Below are 24,966 nucleotides of genomic sequence, written 5' to 3' on the forward strand. Positions count from 1 at the left end.
ATTTTATCTTATTTTATTTTACTTTATTTTATCTTATTTTATTTTACTTTATTTTATTTTATTTTATTATACTTTATTTTACTATATTTTATTTTATTATTTTACTTTATTTTATTTTATTTTATTTTATTTTATTTTATTTTATTTTATTTTATTTTATTTGCAGAAATACCAAACTCATTTATTTTTTTTTCTCCTTTTTTCCTTTCTCCCTCCTTGCTGCCCTGGCCCTGCAGACCCTCCTGCAGGTGAGTAATTCCCAAATTTCCTTCCCCTTGGAATTTTTATCCCTCAGGATTTCCTGCTCTGGGTATTTACTTTAAAAAAAAAAAAAAAAAAAAAAAAAAAAATTAAATTTTCAAATGCTTGCAGTTTTCACTCATAAAATCAAATTATTTAGTAAAAATCCCTCCTGAAATCCAATATTTTATTCCAATAAAAATGGGAATACAGGGAAAGAATTCCCAAATTAAAACCCAAAAAATAAATTGAATTTTGAGACACGTTTCCACCAAAAACTTGCGGTTTTCACTCATAAAATCAAATTATTTTGTTAAAATCCTTCCTGAAATTCACATAAAAATGGGAATCCATGCATCCAATTCCCAAATTAAAACCCAGAAAATAAATTGAATTTTGAGACACGTTTCCACCAAAAACTTGTGGTTTTCACTCATAAAATTGGAATTTTTAGTAAAAATCCTTCCCAAAATCCACATAAAAATGGGAATCTACTGGTCGAATTCCCAAATCAAAACCCAGAAAATAAATTGAATTTTGAGACACGTTTCCACCAAAAACTTGTGGTTTTCACTCATAAAATTGGATTTTTTAGTAAAAATCCTTCCCAAAATTCACATAAAAATGGGAATCCCTGGATCCAATTCCCAAATTAAAACCCAGAAAATAAATTGAATTTTGAGACACGTTTCCCCCCTGCCAAATTCCAATATTTACACCAAAAACTTGTGGTTTTCACTCATAAAATCAAATTATTTTGTAAAAATCCTTCCTGAAATTCACATAAAAATGAGAATACAGGGAAAGAATTCCCAAATCAAAACCCATAAATTAAATTAAATTTTCAGACCCGTTTCCCCCATATTTTTTTGGCTTTTTAACCTTTTTTTTCCCATTTTTTTTTTTTTTAGGATTTCTCCTACGACGACTCCAAGGTGGAGTTCAACGTGGACGCCCCCAACGGGGTGGTGATGGAGGGTTACCTGTTCAAGAGAGCCAGCAACGCCTTCAAAACCTGGAACAGGTCAGCAAAAAATAAAAATAATTTAAAAAAAATACAAATTTTTCGAGGATTTGGACAAATTTTTGTCATTTTTGACAGTGGAAAAACGAGCAGGATGCTGCCGAAGAAGAGAGTGGATTGATAGGAAATTAGAGGAATTAAATGGATTTGTAATAATATTGAAAAATTAAAGTGGATTTATAGAAAATTTTGGGGAATTAAAGTGAATTTATAGGAAATTAGAGGAATTAAATGTATTTATAACAATATTGAAAAATTGATGTGGATTTATAGGAATTTTGAGGAATTAAAGTACATTTATAACAATATTGAAAAATTTAAGTCCATTTTTAGAAATTTTGGGAATTAAAGTGCATTTATAACAATATTGAAAAATTGAAGTGCATTTATAGAAAATTAGAAGAATTAAAGTGTATTTATAGGTAATTAGAGGAATTAAAGTGTATTTATAACAATATTGAAAAATTTAAGTCCATTTATAGAAATTTTGGGGAATTAAATGTATTTATAACAATATTGAAAAATTTAAGTGAATTTATAGAAAATTTTGGGGAAATAAATTGCATTTATAGCAATATTGAAAAATTTAAGTCCATTTATAGAAATTTTGGGGAATTTAAGTGCTTTTATAGGAAATTAGAGGAATTAAATGTATTTATAACATTATTGAAAAATTGAATTGCATTTATAGAAATTTTGGGGAATTAAAGTGAATTTATAACAATATTGAAAAATTTAAGTCCATTTATTGAAATTTTGGGGAATTAAAGTGCATTTATAGGAAATTAGAAGAATTAAAGTGTATTTATAGGAAATTAGAGGAATTAAATATATTTATAATAATATTGAAAAATTGAAGTGGATTTATAGAAAATTTTCGGGAATTAAAGTGAATTTATAGGAAATTAGAGGAATTAAATGGATTTGTAACAATATAGAAAAATTGAAATGCATTTATAGAAATTTTGGGGAATTAAAGTGAATTTATTGGAAATTAGAGGAATTAAATGGATTTATAATAATATTGAAAAATTGAAGTGCATTTATGAAAATTTTGGGGAATTAAAGTATATTTATAGAAAATTAGAAGAATTAAATGTATTTATAAAAATATTGAAAAATTGAAGTGCATTTATAGGAATTTTGGGGAATTAAAGTGTATTTATAACAATATTGAAAAATTGAAGTGCATTTATGAAAATTTTGGGGAATTAAAGTGCATTTATAGAAAATTAGAGGAATTAAATGTATTTATAAAAATATTGAAAAATTGAAGTGGATTTATAGGAATTTTGGGGAATTAAAGTGTATTTATAACAATATTGAAAAATTTAAGTCCATTTATTGAAATTTTGGGAATTAAAGTGCATTTATAACAATATTGAAAAATTGAAGTCCATTTATAGAAATTTTGGGGAATTAAAGTGCATTTATAGGAAATTAGAAGAATTAAAGTGTATTTATAGGAAATTAGAAGAATTAAAGTGCATTTATAACAAATGAAATTGAAAAATTTACGTGCATTTATAGAAATTTTGGGGAATTAAAGTTTATTTATAACAATATTGAAAAATTTAAGTGAATTTATAGAAAATTTTGGGGAAATAAATTGTATTTATAGCAATATTGAAAAATTTAAGTCCATTTATAGAAAATTTTGGGGAAATAAAGTGCATTTATAACAATATTGAAAAATTTAAGACAATTAATAGGAAATTAGAGGAATTAAATGTATTTATAACAATATAGAAAAATTTAAGTGCATTTACAGAAATTTTGGGGAATTAAAGTGCATTTATAGAAAATTAGAAGAATTAAAGTGCATTTATAACAATATTAAAAATTGAAGTGCATTTATAGAAATTTTGGGGAATTAAAGTGCATTTATTGGAAATTAGAGGAATTAAAGTGCATTTATAACAATATTAAAAATTTAAGACAATTAATAGGAAATTAGAGGAATTAAATGTATTTATAGCAATATTGAAAAATTGAAGTGCATTTATAGAAATTTTGGGGAATTAAAGTGTATTTATAGAAAATTAGAAGAATTAAATGTATTTATAAAAATATTGAAAAATTGAAGTGCATTTATAGAAATTTTGGGGAATTAAAGTGCATTTATAACAATATTGAAAAATTTATGTCCATTTATAGAAATTTTGGGGAATTAAATGTATTTATAACAATATTGAAAAATTTAAGTCCATTTATTGAAATTTTGGGAATTAAAGTGCATTTATAACAATATTAAAAAATTGAAGTGCATTTATATAAATTTTGGGAAATTAAAGTGCATTTATAACAATATTGAAAAATTGAAGTGGATTTATAGAAATTTTGGGGAATTAAATTGCATTTATAACAATATTGAAAAATTTAAGTCCATTTATTGAAATTTTGGGAATTAAAGTGCATTTATAACAATATTGAAAAATTTAAGTCCATTTATTGAAATTTTGGGGAATTAAAGTGCATTTATAGGAAATTAGAAGAATTAAAGTGCATTTATAGGAAATTAGAGGAATTAAGTGTATTTATAACAATATAGAAAAATTTAAGTGCATTTATTGAAATTTTGGGGAATTAAAGTGCATTTATAGAAAATTAGAAGAATTAAAGTGCATTTATAACAATATTAAAAATTGAAGTGCATTTATAGAAATTTTGGGGAATTAAAGTGCATTTATTGGAAATTAGAGGAATTAAAGTGCATTTATAACAATATTGAAAAATTTAAGACAATTAATAGGAAATTAGAGGAATTAAATGTATTTATAACAATATTGAAAAATTGAAGTGCATTTATAGAAATTTTGGGGAATTAAAGTGCATTTATAAGAATATTGTAAAATTTAAGTCCATTTCTAGGAAATTAGAGGAATTAAAGTGTATTTATAATAACATTGAAAAATTGAAGTGCATTTATAGAAATTTTGGGGAATTAAATGTATTTATAACAATATTGAAAAATTGAAGTGCATTTATAGAAATTTTGGGGAATTAAAGTTTATTTATAACAATATTGAAAAATTGAAGTGCATTTATAGAAATTTTGGGGAGTTAAAGTGCCTTAACAAATAAATAAAAATAAATAAAATAAATGAATTAATTAAATGCTTCAATGAACTGTTTATGCACAGTTTATTTGCATTGAGGGGGGGAAAAAAAATAAAAACCTTGGAATTAAAAATTTCTGAAGGGGTTGGATAAGAATTAATTTCCCTTTGAAGTTCCCCTGCTGCTGAGGAGATTCCAGGGGAAATTTTTAATTTAAAATCATTTTTAAAATCATTCCTTGTCCTTTAGGCTCCTTGGCAGCTTTTTTATCCAACCCCTTTAGAAATCTCTAATTCCAAATTTATTTTTTTTTTATTTTTTTTTCCCCAATGTAAATTTGTGCCTAAACAGCTCATTGAAGCGTTTAACTAATTAATTTATTGATTGATCTAATTGATTAATTCAATGGGTTTATTATTTTGGCAGGAGATGGTTTTCCATCCAGAACAGCCAGCTCGTCTACCAGAAGAAGCTCAAGGTCAGTGTGGCTGCCCCAAATGGTTAATTGATTAATTAATTGATTGATTGATTAATTAATTAATTAACCAAGGTTCTGGGCAGGAGGGATTTGGAGGATTTGGGATTTGGAGGGTCTGGGCAGGGGGGAGTTTGAGGGGTCTGGGCTGGAATTTGGAGGATTTGGGAAGAACTTTGGAGGTTCTGGGCAGGAATTTGGAGCATTTGGGCAGGAATTTGAAGGGTTTGGGCTGGATGAAGTTTGGAGGATTTGGAAAGTTTTGGAGAACTTGGGCAGGAAGGAGTTTGGAAGATTTGGGAATGAGTTTGGAGGGTTTAGGGAGGAGTTTGGAGGAATTGGGAAGAGTTTTGGAGAACTTGGGCAGGAGGGACTTTGGAGGATTTGAGAACAAATTTAGAGGGTTTTGGGCAGGAGTTTGAAGGGTTTGGGCTGGAATATGTAGGATTTGGGAAGAACTTTGGAGGATTTGGCCAAGAATGAGTTTGGAGGATTTGGGAATGAGTTTGGAGGGTTTAGAGAGGAGTTTGAAGGGTTTAGACAGGAAGGAGTTTGGAGGAATTGGGAAGAGTTTTGGAGAACTTGGGCAGGAGGGACTTTGGAGGATTTGGGAACAAGTTTGGAGGATTTGGGCAGGAATTTGGAGGGTCTGGGCAGGAGGGACTTTGGAGGATTTGGGAACAAGTTTGGAGGGTTTGGGCAGGAGTTTGAAGGGTCTGGGCAGGAGGGATTTGGAGGATTTGGGATTTGGAGGGTTTGGGGAGGAGTTTGGAGGAATTGGGAAGAGTTTTGGAGAACTTGGGCAGGAGGGAATTTGGAGGATTTGGGAATGAGTTTGGAGGGTTTTGGGCAGGAATTTGAGGGGTTTGGGCTGGAATTTGGAGGATTTGGGAAGAACTTTGGAGGATTTGGGCAGGAGTTTGGAGCGTCTGAGCAGGAGGGACTTTGGAGGATTTGGGAACAAATTTGAAGGGTTTGGGCTGGATGAAGTTTGGAGGATTTGGGAAGAGTTTTGGAGATGTTGGGCAGGAGGGAATTTGGAGGATTTGGGATTTGGAGGGTTTGGGAACGAGTTTGGAGGGTCTGGGCAGGAGTTTGAGGAGTCTGGGCAGGAATTTGCAGGGTTTGGGCAGGAAGGAGTTTGGAGGATTTGGGAAGAGTTTTGGAGAATTTGGGCAGGAGGGAATTTGGAGGATTTGGGAACGACTTTGAGGGGTCTGGGCAGGAATTTGGAGGATTTGGGGAAAACTTTGGAGGATTTGGGCAGGAATTTGGAGGGTCTGGGCAGGAAGGACTTTGAAGGATTTGGGATTTGGAGGGTTTGGGCAGGAATTTGGAGGATTTGGGAAGAGTTTTGGAGAATTTGGGCAGGAGGGACTTTGGAGGATTTGGGAACAAGTTTGGAGGGTTTAGGGAGGAGTTTGAGGGGTCTGGGCTGGAATTTGGAGGATTTGGGAAGAACTTTGGAGGATTTGGGCAGGAGTTTGGAGGGTCTGGGCAGGAGGGACTTTGGAGGATTTGGGAACAAGTTTGGAGGGTTTTGGGCAGGAGTTTGAAGGGTCTGGGCAGGAGGGAGTTTGGAGGATTTGGGATTTGGAGGGTTCTGGGAGGAGTTTGAAGAGTTTGGGGAGGAGTTTGGAGGAATTGGGAGGAGTTTTGGAGAACTTGGGCAGGAGGGAATTTGGAGGATTTGGGCAGGAGTTTGGAGGGTCTGGGCAGGAGTTTGAGGAGTCTGGGCTGGAATTTGGAGGATTTGGGAAAAACTTTGGAGGATTTGGGAATGAGTTTGTAGGGTCTGGGCAGGAATTCGGAGGATTTGGGAAGAACTTCGGAGGATTTGGGCAGGAATTTGGAGGGTCTGGGCAGGAGTTTGAGGGGTCTGGGCAGGAATTTGGAGGATTTGGAAAGTTTTGGAGAACTTGGGCAGGAGGGAATTTGAAGGATTTGGGAACGAGTTTCGAGGGTCTGGGCAGGAGTTTGAGGGGTCTGGGCAGGAGTTTCCCAAGTGTGGCCCAGCCCCAGGGAGCCCCCAAACCCCTCTGTGTGTCCCCAAACCCCTCTGTGTCCCCCCAAACCCCTCTGTGTGTCCCCAAACCCCTCTGTGTGTCCCCCCAAACCCCTCTGTGTCCCCCCAAACCCCTCTGTGTCCCCAAACCCCTCTGTGTGTCCCCAAACCCCTCTGTGTGTCCCCAAACCCCTCTGTGTGTCACCTCAAACCCCTCTGTGTGTCCCCAAACCCCTCTGTGTCCCCCCAAACCCCTCTGTGTCCCCCCAAACCCCTCTGTGTGTCCCCAAACCCCTCTGTGTCCCCAAACCCCTCTGTGTCCCCCCAAACCCCTCTGTGTGTCCCCAAACCCCTCTGTGTGTCCCCCAAACCCCTCTGTGTGTCCCCCAAACCCCTCTGTGTGTCCCCCCAAACCCCTCTGTGTCCCCAAACCCCTCTGTGTGTCACCAAACCCCTCTGTGTGTCCCCCCAAACCCCTCTGTGTGTCCCCCAAACCCCTCTGTGTGTCCCCCCAAACCCCTCTGTGTCCCCCCAAACCCCTCTGTGTGTCCCCCCAAACCCCTCTGTGTGTCCCCAAACCCCTCTGTGTGTCCCCAAACCCCTCTGTGTGTCCCCCCAAACCCCTCTGTGTGTCCCCAAACCCCTCTGTGTGTCCCCAAACCCCTCTGTGTGTCCCCAAACCCCTCTGTGTGTCCCCCCAAACCCCTCTGTGTCCCCCCAAACCCCTCTGTGTGTGCCCCCCCCCAAACCCCTCTGTGTGTCCCCAAACCCCTCTGTGTGTCCCCCAAACCCCTCTGTGTGTCCCCCCCAAACCCCTCTGTGTGTCCCCAAACCCCTCTGTGTGTCCCCCCCAAACCCCTCTGTGTCCCCCCCAAACCCCTCTGTGTGTCCCCAAACCCCTCTGTGTGTCCCCCCAAACCCCTCTGTGTGTCCCCAAACCCCTCTGTGTGTCCCCCCAAACCCCTCTGTGTGTCCCCAAACCCCTCTGTGTGTCCCCCAAACCCCTCTGTGTGTCCCCCCCAAACCCCTCTGTGTGTCCCCAAATCCCTCTGTGTGTCCCCAAACCCCTCTGGGTGTCCCCCAAACCTCTGTGTGTCCCCCCCAAACCCCTCTGTGTCCCCCCAAACCCCTCTGTGTGTCCCCCCAAACCCCTCTGTGTGTCCCCAAACCCCTCTGTGTGTCCCCCCAAACCCCTCTGTGTCCCCCCAAACCCCTCTGTGTCCCCCCAAACCCCTCTGTGTGTGCCCCCCGCGAAACCCCTCTGTGTGTCGCCCCCCCAAACCCCTCTGTGTGTCCCCAAACCCCTCTGTGTGTCCCCCCCAAACCCCTCTGTGTGTCCCCCCCAAACCCCTCTGTGTCCCCCCAAACCCCTCTGTGTCCCCAAACCCCTCTGTGTGTCCCCCCCAAACCCCTCTGTGTCCCCCCAAACCCCTCTGTGTCCCCAAACCCCTCTGTGTGTCCCCCCAAACCCCTCTGTGTCCCCCCAAACCCCTCTGTGTGTCCCCCCCAAACCCCTCTGTGTGTCCCCCCCAAACCCCTCTGTGTCCCCCCAAACCCCTCTGTGTGTCCCCCCCAAACCCCTCTGTGTGTCCCCCCCAAACCCCTCTGTGTCCCCCCAAACCCCTCTGTGTCCCCCCCAAACCCCTCTGTGTGTCCCCAAACCCCTCTGTGTGTCCCCCAAACCCCTCTGTGTGTCCCCCCAAACCCCTCTGTGTGTCCCCCCAAACCCCTCTGTGTGTCCCCCCAAACCCCTCTGTGTGTCCCCCAAACCCCTCTGTGTCCCCAAACCCCTCTGTGTCCCCAAACCCCTCTGTGTGTCCCCCCCAAACCCCTCTGTGTGTCCCCCCAAACCCCTCTGTGTGTCCCCCAAACCCCTCTGTGTCACCCCAAACCCCTCTGTGTCCCCCCCAAACCCCTCTGTGTGTCCCCAAACCCCTCTGTGTGTCCCCCAAACCCCTCTGTGTGTCCCCCCCAAACCCCTCTGTGTGTCCCCCCAAACCCCTCTGTGTGTCCCCCCCAAACCCCTCTGTGTGTCCCCCAAACCCCTCTGTGTGTCCCCCCAAACCCCTCTGTGTGTCCCCCAAACCCCTCTGTGTGTCCCCAAACCCCTCTGTGTCCCCCCAAACCCCTCTGTGTGTCCCCCAAACCCCTCTGTGTGTCCCCCCAAACCCCTCTGTGTGTCCCCAAACCCCTCTGTGTCCCCCCAAACCCCTCTGTGTGTCCCCCCAAACCCCTCTGTGTGTCCCCAAACCCCTCTCTGACCCCCCCAAACCCCTCTGTGTGTCCCCCCCAAACCCCTCTGTGTGTCCCCAAACCCCTCTGTGTGTCCCCCCCAAATCCCTCTGTGTGTCCCCCAAACCCCTCTGTGTGTCCCCAAACCCCTCTGTGTGTCCCCAAACCCCTCTGTGTGTCCCCAAATCCCTCTGTGTGTCCCCAAACCCCTCTGTGTGTCCCCAAACCCCTCTGTGTCACCCCAAACCCCTCTGTGTGTCCCCAAACCCCTCTGTGTGTCCCCAAACCCCTCTGTGTGTCCCCCCAAACCCCTCTGTGTGTCCCCAAACCCCTCTGTGTCCCCCCAAACCCCTCTGTGTCCCCAAACCCCTCTGTGTGTCCCCCCCAAACCCCTCTGTGTGTCCCCCAAACCCCTCTGTATCCCCCCAAACCCCTCTGTGTCCCCCCAAACCCCTCTGTATCCCCCCAAACCCCTCTGTGTCCCCCCAGGACGTCCTGACCGTGGTGGTCGAGGACCTGAGGCTCTGCTCAGTCAAGCCCTGCGAGGACATCGAGAGGAGGTTCTGCTTTGAGGTTGTCTCCCCCACCAAGTGAGTTTGGGGCTCCCCAAAACCCCTTTTCTGCTAAAATTTGCCAAAATCCTCGAGGAGTTCCTGAGACATGAGCTGGATCTGATTGTATAATTATATATTTTTTATATTATTTATATAACATATTCCATGATATTATTTTTATTGATAATTTATATTTATTATATAATGCCCAGTTTTTAAAAACAGCTTCCAGAGCTGCCTGGAGGGTTTGGATTGGGAACACCTCAGGTTGTCCAACCTTAATTAATTTTAATTAAGGGGTTAATTTTTACTTAGTAGGTTTGGAGAAGGAACACCCCAACCTTGTGGGGTTAATTTTTAACTGGAAACTTTGGAAAGGGAACACCCCAATCCTGTGGGGTTAATTTTGGCCTGAAGGGGATGAAGAGGGAGCACCCAAACCTTGTGGGGTTAATTTTTTATCTGGAAAATTTGGAGAAGGAGCCCCCCAACCTTACAGGGTTAATTTTTATCTGGAAGATTTGAAGGAGCACCCCAACCTCTCAGAGTTAATTTTGGCCAAAAAATTTAAAAAGGAAACACCCCAAACCTTGTGGGTTCATTTCTGCCCAACCACTCAGAGTGTTTTTTGTCACTCCCCAAATACCCAGGGTGGTTTTTGACACCCAGGGTTTGTTTTTTTTTCTCTCCCTGAACACCCAGGGTGTATTTTGGTTATGCCCAGGGTGTGTTTTGACACCCAGGATTTAGGTTTTTTTTTATCTCCCAGAACACCCAGGGTGTATTTAGGTTATAACCAGTTTTGACACCCAGGGTTTTTGGTTTTTTCCTCCCTGAACACCCAGGGTGTATCTTGGTTATGCCCAGGGTGTTTTTTGACACCCAGGGTTTTGATTTTTTCTCTCCCTCAATACCCAGGGTGTATTTTGGTTATACACAAGGTGGTTTTTTGGCTCTCCTCGAATGCCCAGGGTGTTTTCTGACACCCAGAGTTTGTTTTTTTTTTTCTCTCCCTGAACACCCAGGGTGTATTTTGGTTATGCCCAGGGTGTGTTTTGACACCCAGGATTTAGTTTTTTTTTTATCTCCCAGAACACCCAGGGTGTATTTAGGTTATAACCAGGGTGTTTTTTGGCTCTCCCCAAATACCAAGACTGTTTTTTGACACCCAGGGTTTGTTTTTTTTTTCTCTCCCAGAACACCCAGGATGTATTTTGGTTATAAACCAGGGTGTTTTTTGGCTCTCCTCGAATGCCCAGGGTGTTTTTGACACCCAGGGTTTGGTTTTTTTTTTAATCTCCCTCAACACCCAGGGTGTATTTAGGTTATAACCAGTTTTGACACCCAGGGTTTTTGGTTTTTTCCTCCCTGAACACCCAGGGTGTTTTTTGACACCCAGGGTTTGGTTTTTTCTCTCCCAGAACACCCAGTGTGTATTTTGGTTATAACCAGGGTGTTTTTGGCTCTCCTCGAATGCCCAGGGTGTTTTTGACACCCAGGATTTTTTTTTTCTCTCCCTGAACACCCAGGGTGTGTTTTGGTTCTGCCCAGGAGTGATTTGACACCCAGGGTTTGGGTTTTTTTTCTCTCCCTGAACACCCAGTGTGTATTTTGGTTTTGCCTAGGGTGTTTTTTGACACCCAGGCTTTTTGGTTTTTTTCTCTCCCTGAACACCCAGGGTGTATTTAGGTTATAACCAGGGTGTGATTTGACACCCAGGGTTTGGTTTTTTTTTTTCTCTCCCTCAATATCAAGGGTGTATTTTGGTTATGCCCAGGTTGTTTTTTGACACCCAGGGTTTTTGGTATTTCTCTCCTGAACACCCAGGGTGTGTTTTGGTTCTGCCCAGGTGTGATTTGACACCCAGGGTGTTTATTCTCTCCCAGGAGCTGCATGCTGCAGGCTGACTCCGAGAAGCTGCGCCAGGCCTGGATCCAGGCAGTCCAGGCCAGCATTGCCTCTGCCTACAGAGAGAGCCCCGACAGCTACTACATCGAGGTGAGAAAAACCAGTGAGAGACTTCAAGTCAGAAATACAATTTAATAGGAAAAAAAGAGAGAAAATAAAATGCATGCAATAGCAGAAAAGAAAACAACTGCCAGAGTTAGGGTGGTGGTGGCAGTCCAGTTGAAGTGCTCTTGTTGAAGCAGTGATCCCATAGAAAGTTCTGGTAGCTCTTGTCCTCTGGAAAGCAGTGGGAAAGGCTGCCTTGGTGTTTCAAATCTCAGATTTTATCTGGGTGGGAAATGTTTGGCTCCTCCCCTGGCTGGGATGATGGAATTTTATCAGTCATGCCCTGGGACTCACTGGCCATTAGCAGGAGATATCTCCTGGAGGGAGGATGGGCTGTGGGAAGATAAAGATGATTGCCCAGCTGGTTTAAAGATGGCCCATGAGCAGATAATGTGTGCCAGGAGATCAGGGGCACTGCCCCAGCTGGTTTTTAACAAATGACCCATTAACAGGAGGTATCCCCAAAGATAAAAATCACTGCCCCAGCTCGTTTTAACACATTGCCCATTAACAGGAGATATCTCCTGGGGGAAGAATGGGTCTTGAAAAGATGATTGCCCCAGCTGGTTTTTAACTCATGGGCCCATTAACAGGAGATATCTCCTGGAGGGAGGATGGGTCTGGAAAAGATAAAGATGATTGCCCAGCTGGTTTTTAACACCTGGCCCATTAACAGGAAATATCTCCTGAAGGAAGGATGGGCTGTGAAAAGATAAAGATGATTTCCCCAGCTGGTTTTTAACAAATGACCCATTAACAGGAAATATCTCCCTGAAGGAAGAATGTGTCTGGAAAAGACAAAGATGATTTCCCCAGCTGGTTTTTAACTCATGGGCCCATTAACAGGAAATATCTCCTGAAGGAAGGATGGGCTGTGAAAAGATAAAGATTATTTCCCCAGCTGGTTTTTAACACCTGGCCCATTAACAGGAGATATCTCCTGGAGGAAGAATGGGTTTGGAAAAGATAAAAATTATATCCCCAGCTGGTTTTTAACGAATGGGCCCATTAACAGGAAATATCTCCTGGAGGAAGAATGGGTCTTGAAAAGATGATTGCCCCAGCTGGTTTTTAGCTCATGACCCATTAACAGGAGATATCTCCTGGAGGGAGGATGGGCTGTGAACAGATAAAGATGATTGCCCAGCTGTATTTTAACACATGGCCCATTAGCAGGAGGTATCTCCCTAGAAGAAGAATGGGTCTGGAAAAGATAAAAATTATATCCCCAGCTGGTTTTTAACAAATGGCTCATTAACAGAAAATATCTCCCTAGAGGAAGAATGTGTCTGGAAAAGACAAAGATGATTTCCCCAGCTGGTTTTTAACTCAAGGCCCATTAACAGGAGATACATCCCTGGAGGAAGAATGTATCTGGAAAAGACAAAGATGATTTCCCCAGCTGGTTTTTAACTCGTGGCCCATTAACAGGAGATATCTCCCACAGAAATAAAAATCACTGCCCCACCTGATTTGACACATGGTGATGGGATACAAACTTCTGGGCACATCTTTACATTGTAATTATGACACCATGGAAAATCCAGAATTCCCTGCTCCCTTCATCAGCTCAATGCCTTGGAGTGGCTGCCCAGAACAAGATTAGGAGAATAAAAGTGGATGTTTATTAAAACACATTGAAGGTTACACCCAGGGTCAGGATTTTTTCAGATAATTTTAAATTTGATCTATTTACATTTAATCTTCCAATTTCAGTTTTGGGTAATGAAGGAATTTACCCCAAATTTGCCCCTCTCAGTTCATGTAAAAAATGTAAACATGCAAAAAATGTCTTTTACATTTCTTGGGGCCTGAGGCAGTGAGATGTCCTTGATTCCCAGGCCTGGGCAGGAATTGTTTTATTTGATTAAAATGTGAAGACAGCAGCTCACACTGTACATGGAGTTTAGAGTTCACTGAAGAACTGCAGGATTACAAATACAGGAAAATCTAAAATATACAAAGATTTTAGAGGATTTTAGAGCCACTCCAAGGCATCCTCTCCTCCAGGACAGCTAGGGGTGTCCATATCCTGATTTTTTTTTGCTTTTCCCTGCAGAGGTTGGACAGAACAGCCTCCCCCTCCACCAGCAGCATCGACTCGGCCACGGACTCGCGGGAGCGCGGCGGGAAAGGGGAAACGATCCTGCAGAGGGTGCAGAGCATCCCTGGGAACGAGCAGTGCTGCGACTGTGGGCAGCCAGACCCGCGCTGGGCCAGCATCAACCTGGGCATCCTGCTGTGCATCGAGTGCTCCGGCATCCACAGGTGCTGCTGCGGGGCAGGGGGCTGGGGAAAATGCTGGGGAAAATCCCTGGGAAAAGGAACAGGGGTGGAGTGAGGGATAGTTGGGAAAATCCCTGGGAAAAGGAACAGGGTGGAGTGAAGGGTGGTGAGGAAAATCCCTGGGGAAAAGAAACAGAGTGGAGTGAAGGGTGCTGGAAAATCCCTGGGGAAAATCCCTGGGGAAAATCCCTGGGAAAAGGAACAGGGGTGGAGTGAGGGATGCTGGGGAAAATCCCTGGGGAAAATCCCTGGAAAAGGAACAGGGTGGAGTGAAGGGTGCTGGAAAATCCCTGGGAAAAGGAACAGGGGTGGAGTGAGGGATACTGGGGAGAATCCCTGGGAAAAGGAACAGGATGGAGTGAAGGGTGCTGGGGAAAATCCCTGGGAAAAGGAGCAGGGTGGAGTGAAAAATGCTGGGGAAAATCCCTGGGAAAAGGAACAGGGTGGAGTGAAGGGTGGTGGGATAATCCCTGGAAAATCCCTGGGAAAAGGAACAGGGTGGAGTGAAGGGTGCTGGAAAATCCCTGGGGAAAATCCCTGGGAAAAGGAACAGGGTGGAGTGAAGGGTGATGGGGAGAATCCCTGGGAAAAGGAACAGGGTGGAGTGAGGGATGCTGGGGAAAATCCCTGGGGAAAATCCCTGGGAAAGGAGCAGGGTGGAGTGAAGGGTGCTGGGGAAAAATCCCTGGGAAAAGGAGCAGGGTGGAGTGAAAAATGCTGTGGAAAATCCCTGGGAAAAGGAACAGGGTGGAGTGAGGGATACTGGGGAGAATCCCTGGGAAAGGGAACAGGAATGGAGTGAAGGGTGCTAGGGAAAATCCCTGGGAAAGGAGCAGGGGTGGAGTAAAAAATACTGGGGAGAATGCCTGGGAAAGGAACAGGGGTGGAGTGAGGGATAGTTGGGAAAATCCCTGGGAAAAGGAACAGGGTGGAGTGAGGGGTGCTGGGGAAAATCCCTGGGAAAACAGCCAGGGGTGGAGTGCAGGATCACAGGGAGAATCGCAGGGATGGAGTGCAGGATTTCTGGGAAAATGGCCAGGGATGGAGTGAGGGATCCTGAGGAAAATCACTGGGAAAACAGCCAGGGATGGAGTGAAGGATTCCTGGGGAAAATTGCCAGGGATGAACTAAAGGATTCCTGGGAAAATGGCCAGGGATGGAGTGCAGGATTCCAGGGAAAACATCCAGGGATGGAATGCAGGATTCCAGGGAAAACATCCAAGGATGGAGTGCAGGATTCCAGGAAAAATCCCTGAGAAAATGATCAGGGATGGAGTGCAGGATTCCTGGGGAAAATGGCAGGGGATGAACTAAAAGATTCTCAGGAAAAATAGCCAGGGATGGAGTGAGGGATCCTGGGGAAAATAGCCTGGGATGGAGTGCAGGATTCCAGGAAAAATAGCCTGGGATGGAGTGCAGGATCCCAGGAAATGGGCAGAGCTGGAATTGCAGCTGGTGCCACGTTTGTGCCGCTGGATCCCGTAGGAATTGTCCCTGCACCCCCTGGTTCAGCTCCACCTGCACTGAGGGCTAATTAAGGACCTGACCTCGTTAGGGGAATCCTGGGATTGTCATAATTTTTGGATTTCCTTCCTCTTGGCCGGGCAGGAGCCTGGGTGTTCACTGCTCCAAGGTGCGATCGCTCACGCTGGATTCCTGGGAGCCGGAGCTGCTCAAAGTGAGTGCAGCCTGGGAAGATCCAGAATTCCCTGGAAAAGTGGGGAGGGGGGAATTCCTCACCTGAGCCTTGAATTCCTCCCTGAATTTCACTTCCAGCTGATGTGTGAGCTGGGCAACAGCACCATGAACCAGATTTACGAGGCGCAGTGCGAGGAGCTGGGGCTGAAGAAACCGACACCGGGGAGCTCCAGGTGAGCTGAGCCCAAAATCCATGGAAAAGGGAGTTCAGGAATCCCCAAAATCCACGGAAAAGCCAGTTCAGGAATCCCCAAATCCATGGAAAAGTGAGTTCTGGAATCTCCAAAATCCATGGAAAAGCGAGTTCAGGAATCCCCAAAATCCATGGAAAAGGGAGTTCAGGAATCCCCAAAATCCATGGAAAAGCGAGTTCAGGAATCCCCAAAATCCATGGAAAAGGGAGTTTAGGAATCCCCAAAATCCATGGAAAAGCCAGTTCAGGAATCTCCAAAATCCATGGAAAAGGGAGTTCAGGAATTCCCAAAATCCATGGAAAAGGGAGTTCAGGAATCCCCAAAATCCATGGAAAAGCAAGTTCAGGAATCCCCAAAATCCATGGAAAAGGGAGTTCAGGAATCCCCAAATCCATGGAAAAGGGAGTTCAGGAATCCCCAAAATCCATGGAAAAGCCAGTTCAGGAATCCCCAAATCCATGGAAAAGGGAGTTCAGGAATCCCCAAAATCCATGGAAAAGTGAGTTCTGGAATCCCCAAAATCCACGGAAAAGCCAGTTCAAGAATTCTTAAAATCCATGGAAAACCCAGTTCAGGAATCCCCAAAATCCATGGAAAAGGGAGTTCAGGAATCACCAGTTCCCAAAAATCCATGGAGAACAGGTTCAGGGATTCTCCTGAGTCCCAAAATCCATGGAAAAATGGGTTTAGGGATCCCCAGTGCCCCAAAATCCATGGAGAACCAGGGTCAGGGATCCTCAAAGCAACCCAAATTCCTCAGAGACCTCAAAATGCCTCATTTGATATTGGAGAAATTGGAATTTTGGGGTCTAAAGTGGACAAAAAGCCCCAGAGGGGCAGCTCCATTTTCTCATGGCTGTTGTGGCAAACCCTGTTGCCTCAGAAATCCAAAATGCCTCAATCTGATGTTGGAAAAATTGGAATTTTAGGTCCCAAGTGGACAAAAAGTCCCAGAGGAGCAGCTCCATTTTCTGGTGGCATCTTTGGGCAAACCCAGTTCCCGTAGAAACCCAAATATCTCATTTTGAAATTGGAGAAATTGGAATTTTGGGTCTCAATTGGACGAAAAGTCCCAGAGGAGCAGCTTCATTTCCTCATGGCTGCTCTGGGCAAACCCAGTTCCCTCAGAAACCTCAAAATGACTCATTGTAAAGTTCGAAAAATTGGAATTTTGGGTGTCAGGCTGACCAAACCCCCCAGAGCAGCAGCTCCGTTTTCTCATGGTGGCTTTGGGAAAACCAAATTCTTTCAGAAACCTCAAAATGCCTCATTTGAGTGTTGGAAAAATTGGAATTTTGGGTCTCAAATGGACAAAAGGCCAAGAGCAGCAGCAGCTCCATTTTCTCATGGCTGTTGTGGCAAACCCTGTTCCGTCAGAAATCCAAAATACCTCAATTTGATGTTGGAAAAATTGGAATTTTAGGTCCCAAGTGGACAAAAAGTCCCAGAGGAGCAGCTCCATTTTCTGGTGGCATCTTTGGGCAAATCCAGTTCCCGTAGAAACCCAAATATCTCATTTTGAAATTGGAGAAATTGGAATTTTGGGTCTCAGGTTGACCAAACCCCCCAGAAGAGCAGCAGCTCCGTTTTCTCATGGTGGCTTTGGGAAAACCAAATTCTTTCAGAAACCTCAAAATGCCTCATTTGAGTGTTGGAAAAATTGGAATTTTGGGTGTCAGGTGGACAAAATGCCCCAGAGGACTCAAAATGACTCATTGTAAAGTCGGAAAAATTGGAATTTTGGGTGTCAGGTCGACCAAACCCCCCAGAGCAGCAGCTCCATTTTCTCATGGTGGCTTTGGACAAACCCTCTGGAAGGAGATAAGAGACCTCAAAATGCCTCATTTGAAAGTTGGAAAAATTGGAATTTTGGGTCTCAAGTGGACAAAATGCTTCAAGGAGCAGCTCCATTTTCTGGTGGCCTCTTTGGGCAAATCCAGTTCCCGTAGAAACCCAAATATCTCATTTTGAAATTGGAGAAATTGGAATTTTGGGTCTCAATTGGACGAAAAGTCCCAGAGGAGCAGCTCCATTTCCTCATGGCTGCTCTGGGCAAACCCAGTTCCCTCAGAAACCTCAAAATTACTCATTGTAACGTTCGGAAAAATTGGAATTTTGGGTGTCAGGTTGACCAAACCACCCAGAAGAGCAGCAGCTCCGTTTTCTCATGGTGGCTTTGGGAAAACCAAATTCTTTCAGAAACCTCAAAATGCCTCATTTGAGTGTTGGAAAAATTGAAATTTTGGGTGTCAGGTGGACAAAATGCCCCAGAGGACTCAAAATGCCTCATTTTAAAGTCGGAAAAATTGGAATTTTGGGTGTCAGGTCGACCAAACCCCCCAGAGCAGCAGCTCCATTTTCTGGTGGCATATTTGGCAAACCCAGTTCCCTCAGAAACCTCAAAATTACTTATTTTAAAGTCAGAGAAATTGGAATTTTGGGTGTCAGGTCCACCAAACCCCCCAGAGCAGCAGCAGCTCCATTTTCTCATGATGGCTTGGGGAAAACCAAATTCTTTCAGAAACCTCAAAATGCCTTATTTGAAGTTGGAGAAATTGGAATTTTAGGTCCCAAGTGGACAAAAAGTCCCAGAGGAGCAGCTCCATTTTCTGGTGGCATCTTTGGGCAAATCCAGTTCCCGTAGAAACCCAAATATCTCATTTTGAAATTGGAGAAATTGGAATTTTGGGTCTCAATTGGACGAAAAGTCCCAGAGGAGCAGCTTCATTTCCTCATGGCTGCTCTGGGCAAACCCAGTTCCCTCAGAAACCTCAAAATGACTCATTGTAAAGTTCGAAAAATTGGAATTTTGGGTGTCAGGCTGACCAAACCCCCCAGAGCAGCAGCTCCGTTTTCTCATGGTGGCTTTGGGAAAACCAAATTCTTTCAGAAACCTCAAAATGCCTCATTTGAGTGTTGGAAAAATTGGAATTTTGGGTCTCAAATGGACAAAAGGCCAAGAGCAGCAGCAGCTCCATTTTCTCATGGCTGTTGTGGCAAACCCTGTTCCGTCAGAAATCCAAAATACCTCAATTTGATGTTGGAAAAATTGGAATTTTAGGTCCCAAGTGGACAAAAAGTCCCAGAGGAGCAGCTCCATTTTCTGGTGGCATCTTTGGGCAAATCCAGTTCCCGTAGAAACCCAAATATCTCATTTTGAAATTGGAGAAATTGGAATTTTGGGTCTCAGGTTGACCAAACCCCCCAGAAGAGCAGCAGCTCCGTTTTCTCATGGTGGCTTTGGGAAAACCAAATTCTTTCAGAAACCTCAAAATGCCTCATTTGAGTGTTGGAAAAATTGGAATTTTGGGTGTCAGGTGGACAAAATGCCCCAGAGGACTCAAAATGACTCATTGTAAAGTCGGAAAAATTGGAATTTTGGGTGTCAGGTCGACCAAACCAGCAGCAGCTCCATTTTCTCATGGTGGCTTTGGACAAACCCTCTGGAAGGAGATAAGAGACCTCAAAATGCCTCATTTGAAAGTTGGAAAAATTGGAATTTTGGGTCTCAAGTGGACAAAATGCTTCAAGGAGCAGCTCCATTTTCTGGTGGCCTCTTTGGGCAAATCCAGTTCCCGTAGAAACCCAAATATCTCATTTTGAAATTGGAGAAATTGGAATTTTGGGTCTCAATTGGACGAAAAGTCCCAGAGGAGCAGCTCCATTTCCTCATGGCTGCTCTGGGCAAACCCAGTTCCCTCAGAAACCTCAAAATTACTCATTGTAACATTCGGAAAAATTGGAATTTTGGGTGTCAGGTTGACCAAACCACCCAGAAGAGCAGCAGCTCCGTTTTCTCATGGTGGCTTTGGGAAAACCAAATTCTTTCAGAAACCTCAAAATGCCTCATTTGAGTGTTGGAAAAATTGAAATTTTGGGTGTCAGGTGGACAAAATGCCCCAGAGGACTCAAAATGCCTCATTTTAAAGTCGGAAAAATTGGAATTTTGGGTGTCAGGTCGACCAAACCCCCCAGAGCAGCAGCTCCATTTTCTGGTGGCATATTTGGCAAACCCAGTTCCCTCAGAAACCTCAAAATTACTTATTTTAAAGTCAGAGAAATTGGAATTTTGGGTGTCAGGTCCACCAAACCCCCCAGAGCAGCAGCAGCTCCATTTTCTCATGATGGCTTGGGGAAAACCAAATTCTTTCAGAAACCTCAAAATGCCTTATTTGAAGTTGGAGAAATTGGAATTTTAGGTCCCAAGTGGACAAAAAGTCCCAGAGGAGCAGCTCCATTTTCTGGTGGCATCTTTGGGCAAATCCAGTTCCCGTAGAAACCCAAATATCTCATTTTGAAATTGGAAAAATTGGAATTTTGGGTGTCAGGCTGACCAAAGCCCCCAGAGCAGCAGCAGCATCTCCGTTTCCTGGCGGGTTCCTGTGACGGAATTCCGTGATTTCCCGTTCCCAGGCAGGACAAGGAGGCCTGGATCAAGGTGAAGTACGTGGAGAAGAAGTTCCTGAAGAAGCTGCCGGCGGGGGAGGCGCTGGCCAAGCCCCGGCGCTGGTGCCTCAAGCAGTGCCAGCGGCTCCACGGCGGCCCCAGGGCGGCGGCGGCGCGGCGGAAACGGCGCCAGGAGCCGGGCGGAGCCTCCCCGGCCCTGCTGGCGTCAGGTGGGCACGGCCTGGGGGAGGCTGGGATGGATCCCCAAGGTGGCTGGGCGTTTTTGTGAGTTTTTAATAAATTTGGAGAAATTTTTTATATTTTTTTTAATTATTTTTTGTGATTTTTTTATAATTTTTTGTGATTTTTTTTATAATTTTTTGTGATTTTTTTATAATTTTTTTATAATTTTTGATGGATTTTCTGGGAATTTTCGGTGAATTTTCTGTGAATTTTCAGTGAATTTTCTATGAATTTTCTGTGAATTTTCTGTGAACTTTTAATGATTTTTTGTGAATTTTCAGTTAATTTTCTGTGAATTTTCAATTAATTTTCGGTGAATTTTCAGTGAGTTTTCGGTGAATTTTTGGTGAGTTTTCGGTGGATTTTCGGTGAATTTTTTATGAATTTTCAGTTAATTTTCAATGATTTTACTATGAATTTCTGATGAATTTCTGATGAATTTTGAATGAATTTTCTGTGAATTTTCAATGAATTTTCTGTGAGTTTTTAATGATTTTCAGTGAATTTTTAATGATTTTCAGTGAATTTTTGGTGAATTTTCTGGGAATTTTCTGGGAATTTTCTGGGAATTTTCAGTGAGTTTTCGGTGAATTTTTGGTGAGTTTTCGGTGTATTTTCAGTGAATTTTTTATGAGTTTTCAGTGAATTTTCCATGAATTTTCTGTGAATTTTCTATGAATTTTCTGTGAATTTTGGTGAATTTTTGATGAATTGTCTATGAATTTTCAATTAATTTTCAGTGAATTTTCAATTAATTTTCGGTGAATTTTCGGTGAGTTTTCGGTGAATTTTCAATGAATTTTCTGTGAATTTTTGATGAATTTTCTGTGAATTTTTGAAGAATTTTCGGTGAATTTTTGATGAAATTTCTGTGAATATATTGTGATTTTACTATGAATTTTCAATGAAATTTTGATGAATTTTCGATGAATTTTCAGTGAATTTTCTGTGAATTTTCAATGATTTTCAGTGAATTTTCTATTAATTTTCTGTGAATTTTCGATGAATTTTCAGCGAATTTTTAATGATTTTTTGTGAATTTTCAATGAATTTTCTGTGAATTTTTGATGAATTTTCTGTGAATTTTTGGTGAATTTTTGATGAATTGTCTATGAATTTTCTATAAGATTTTGTTTAATTTTGATGAATGTTCTGTGATTTTACTATGAATTTTCAATGAATTTTCGATGAATTTTCTATGAATTTTCTATGAATTTTCTGTGAGTTTTCAGTGAGTTTTTGGTGGATTTTCAGTGAATTTTTTATGAGTTTTCAGTGAATTTTCAATGATTTTACTATGAATTTTTGATTAATTTTCGATGAATTTTGAATGAATTTTGAATGAATTTTCTGTGAATTTTCAATGAATTTTCTGTGAATTTTCAATGAATTTTCTGTGAATTTTCTGTGATTTTTACTATGAATTTTCAATGAATTTTTGATGAATTTTGATGAATTTTCGATGAATTTTGAATTAATTTTCTGTGAATTTTCAGTGAATTTTCTGTCCATTTTCAATGAATTTTCTGTGAATTTTTGATGAATTTTTTGTGAATTTTTGTGAATTTTTGACGAGTTGTCTATGAATTTTCTGTGAATTTTCAGTGGGTTTTCAGTGGATTTTCAGTGAATTTTCAAGGAATTTTCTGTGAATTTTCAATGAATTTTCGATAAATTTCTGATTAATTTTCTATAAATTTTCTGTGAATTTTCTGTGAACTTTTAATGATTTTTTGTGACTTTTCGATGAATTTTCTGTGAATTTTCGGTGAATTTTCTATAAGATTTTATTTAATTTTGATGAATTTTCTGTGATTTCAACTATGAATTTTCCATTAATTTTCTACGGGAAGTTTTCCCTGAATTCTCTACGGAAAGTTTTCCCTGAATTTTCTACGGGAAGTTTTCCATTAATTTTCTACGGAAAGTTTTCCATTAATTTTCTACGGGAAGTTTTCCCTGAATTTTCTCTGGGAAGTTTTCCATGAATTTTCTACGGGAAGTTTTCCCTGAATTTTCTATGGGAAGTTTTCCATGAATTTTCTACGGGAGGTTTTCCATTAATTTTCTACGGGAGGTTCTCCCTGAATTCTCTACGGGAAGTTTTCCCTGAATTCTCTACGGGAAGTTTTCCATTAATTTTCTCCAGGAAGTTTTCCCTGAATTTTCTGTGAATTTTCTGTGAATTTTTGGTGAATTTTCTATAAGATTCTATTTAATTTTGATGAATTTTCTGTGATTTCACTATGAATTTTCCATGAATTTTCGATGAATTTTCTCCGGGAAGTTTTCCATTCATTTTCTCCGGGAAATTTTCCATTAATTTTCTCCGGGATGTTTTCCCTGAACTTTCTCCGGGATGTTTTCCCTGAACTTTCTCCGGGAGGTTTTCCGGAACGTTCTGAGTTTCTGTGCCAAGCTCTCCCAGCGGGGGCTGATCTGGGTCTTCCCGCGCAGCCGCCGCCTCCCTGGAGCGGAAGTTCCGCCGGGATTCGCTCTTCTGCCCCGACGAGCTCGACTCGCTCTTCTCCTACTTCGACACCGGCGCCGGCGCCGGGCCCCGCAGTAAGTGCCGACCCCGGGGTCCCCAGGTGTGCCCCAGGTGTGTGATTTGTCCCAGGTGTGTCCCAGGTGTGTTCCAAGTGTGCCCCAGGTGTGCCCCAGGTGTGTGATTTGTACCAGGTGTGCCCAGGTGTGTCCCGTCTGTGGGATCTGTTCCACGTGTGCCCCAGGTGTGTCCCAGGTGTGCCCCAGGTGTGCCCCAGGTGTGTCCCCAGGTGTGTGATTTGTCCCAGGTGTGTTCCAGGTGTGTCCCCAGCTGTTCCAGGTGTTTGATGTGTCCCCCAGGTGTGTCCCCAGGTGTGTGATTTGTCCCAGGTGTGCCCCAGGTGTGTTCCAGGTGTGTCCCAGGTGTGCCCCAGGTGTGCCCCAGGTGTGTGATTTGTCCCAGGTGTGTCCCAGGTGTGCCCCAGGTGTGTTCCCAGGTGTGTGATTTGTCCCAGGTGTGCCCCAGGTGTGTTCCAGGTGTGCCCCAGGTGTGCCCCAGGTGTGTCCCCAGGTGTGTCCCAGGTGTGTCCCCAGGTGTGTGATTTGTCCCAGGTGTGTCCCAGCTGTTTCAGGAGTGTCCCCAGGTGTGTGCCAGGTGTGTTCCAGCTGTTCCAGGTGTTTGATGTGTCCCCAGGTGTGTGATTTGCCCCAGGTGTGCCCCAAGTGTGTCCCAGGTGTGTGATTTGTTCCAGGTGTGTTTCAGGTGTGTCCCAGGTGTGGGATCTGTCCCAGGTGTGCCCCAGGTGTGCCCCAGGTGTGTCCCAGGTGTGTCCCAGCTGTTCCAGGTGTTTGATGTGTCCTCCAGGTGTGTGATTTGTCCCAGGTGTGTCCCCCAGGTGTATGCCAGGTGTGTCCCAGGTGTGTGATTTGTCCCAGGTGTGTCCCAGCTGTTTCAGGTGTGTCCCCAGGTGTATGCCAGCTGTGTTCCAGGTGTGTTCCAGCTGTTCCAGGTGTTTGATGTGTCCCCCAAGTGTGTGATTTGTACCAGGTGTGTCCCAGCTGTCCTGGGTGTGTCCCAGGTGTGTCCCAGCTGTTCCAGGTGTGTCCTGGGTGTGTCCCAGCTGTTCCAGGTGTGTCCCAGCAGAGCCATCAAGCCCCAACCCCGTTTTCATTTCGCCCATTTTCACTTCCCGCTGCCCTTTCTGGATTTTTTTTATTTCTCCAGCATCTTTTGCATCCCATTGGCTTTTTTTTTTTTTTTTTTTTTTTTTTTTTTGCTTTTCATTTTGGCTTTTAGGGTTTTTTAAAATTTTTCATTCAATTTTTTTTTGGTATTTTTTTTCAGCCAAGTCTCACTGCAGACATTTTTCTCCCCTTTTTCTCCCTTTTTCCCCTTTTTTCCTTTTTTTTTTTTTTCTGTCTTTTTAAATTTTTTTTTTTCTTTTTCCTTTTTTTGGGTTTTTTTTTTTTTTGGTGTTTCTGCCAGTGAACTCCCCTCACCTTCCCATCCCCCTTCCTCTAGGTGCCAGCCCCTCCTCTGTGCAGCCCCCACTGGCAGGTGGCCCCGGGAGTGGGGCCCTCCTGGACGGAGGTAAGGTGGGACTCTGGCAGCCAGCAGCAAGAGAGACACCCCAAATTCCTCTTGTTCCCCCCAAAATTCCTCTTCTTCCACCCCAAATTCCACTTCCCCCAAAAATTCCTCTTGTTCCCCCCAAAATTCCATATGTTCCCCCCAAAATTCCACTTCTTCCACCCCAAATTCCACTTCTTCCCCAAAATTCGACTTCTTCCCCCAAAAATTCCTCTTGTTCCCCCCAAAATTCCATATGTTCCCCCCAAATTCCACTTCTTCCACCCCAAATTCCACTTCTTCCCCAAAATTCCACTTCTTCCCCCAAAAATTCCTCTTGCTCCACCCCAAATTCCACTTGTTCCACCCCAAATTCCTCTTGTTCCACCCAAAATTCCACTTGTTCCACCCCAAATACCTCTTGTTCCCCCCAAAATTCCACTTCTTCCACACAAAATTACACTTTTTCCACCCAAAATTCCACTTCTTTCCCCCAAAA

General features: G+C 43.0%; 1 protein-coding gene across 1 annotated transcript in view; it reads left to right on the plus strand.

The window, feature by feature from the left end:
• The window catches only part of ACAP3 (ArfGAP with coiled-coil, ankyrin repeat and PH domains 3), a 97,232-nt gene that overhangs the window by 57,544 nt on the left and 14,722 nt on the right, over positions 1–24,966 (plus strand). Inside the window, exons 10-19 of the mRNA XM_056508297.1 lie at positions 237–248; positions 1,152–1,264; positions 4,751–4,802; positions 9,526–9,626; positions 11,477–11,588; positions 13,663–13,871; positions 15,498–15,567; positions 15,666–15,760; positions 20,195–20,397; positions 22,868–22,975. Coding sequence (XP_056364272.1) covers positions 237–248; positions 1,152–1,264; positions 4,751–4,802; positions 9,526–9,626; positions 11,477–11,588; positions 13,663–13,871; positions 15,498–15,567; positions 15,666–15,760; positions 20,195–20,397; positions 22,868–22,975 — 1,075 coding nt within the window. The remainder of the gene's footprint in view (positions 1–236; positions 249–1,151; positions 1,265–4,750; positions 4,803–9,525; positions 9,627–11,476; positions 11,589–13,662; positions 13,872–15,497; positions 15,568–15,665; positions 15,761–20,194; positions 20,398–22,867; positions 22,976–24,966) is intronic.

The sequence above is a fragment of the Oenanthe melanoleuca genome, chromosome 21 (genome assembly GCF_029582105.1).
Source record: "Oenanthe melanoleuca isolate GR-GAL-2019-014 chromosome 21, OMel1.0, whole genome shotgun sequence".
NCBI classification, from domain to species: Eukaryota; Metazoa; Chordata; class Aves; order Passeriformes; family Muscicapidae; genus Oenanthe; species Oenanthe melanoleuca.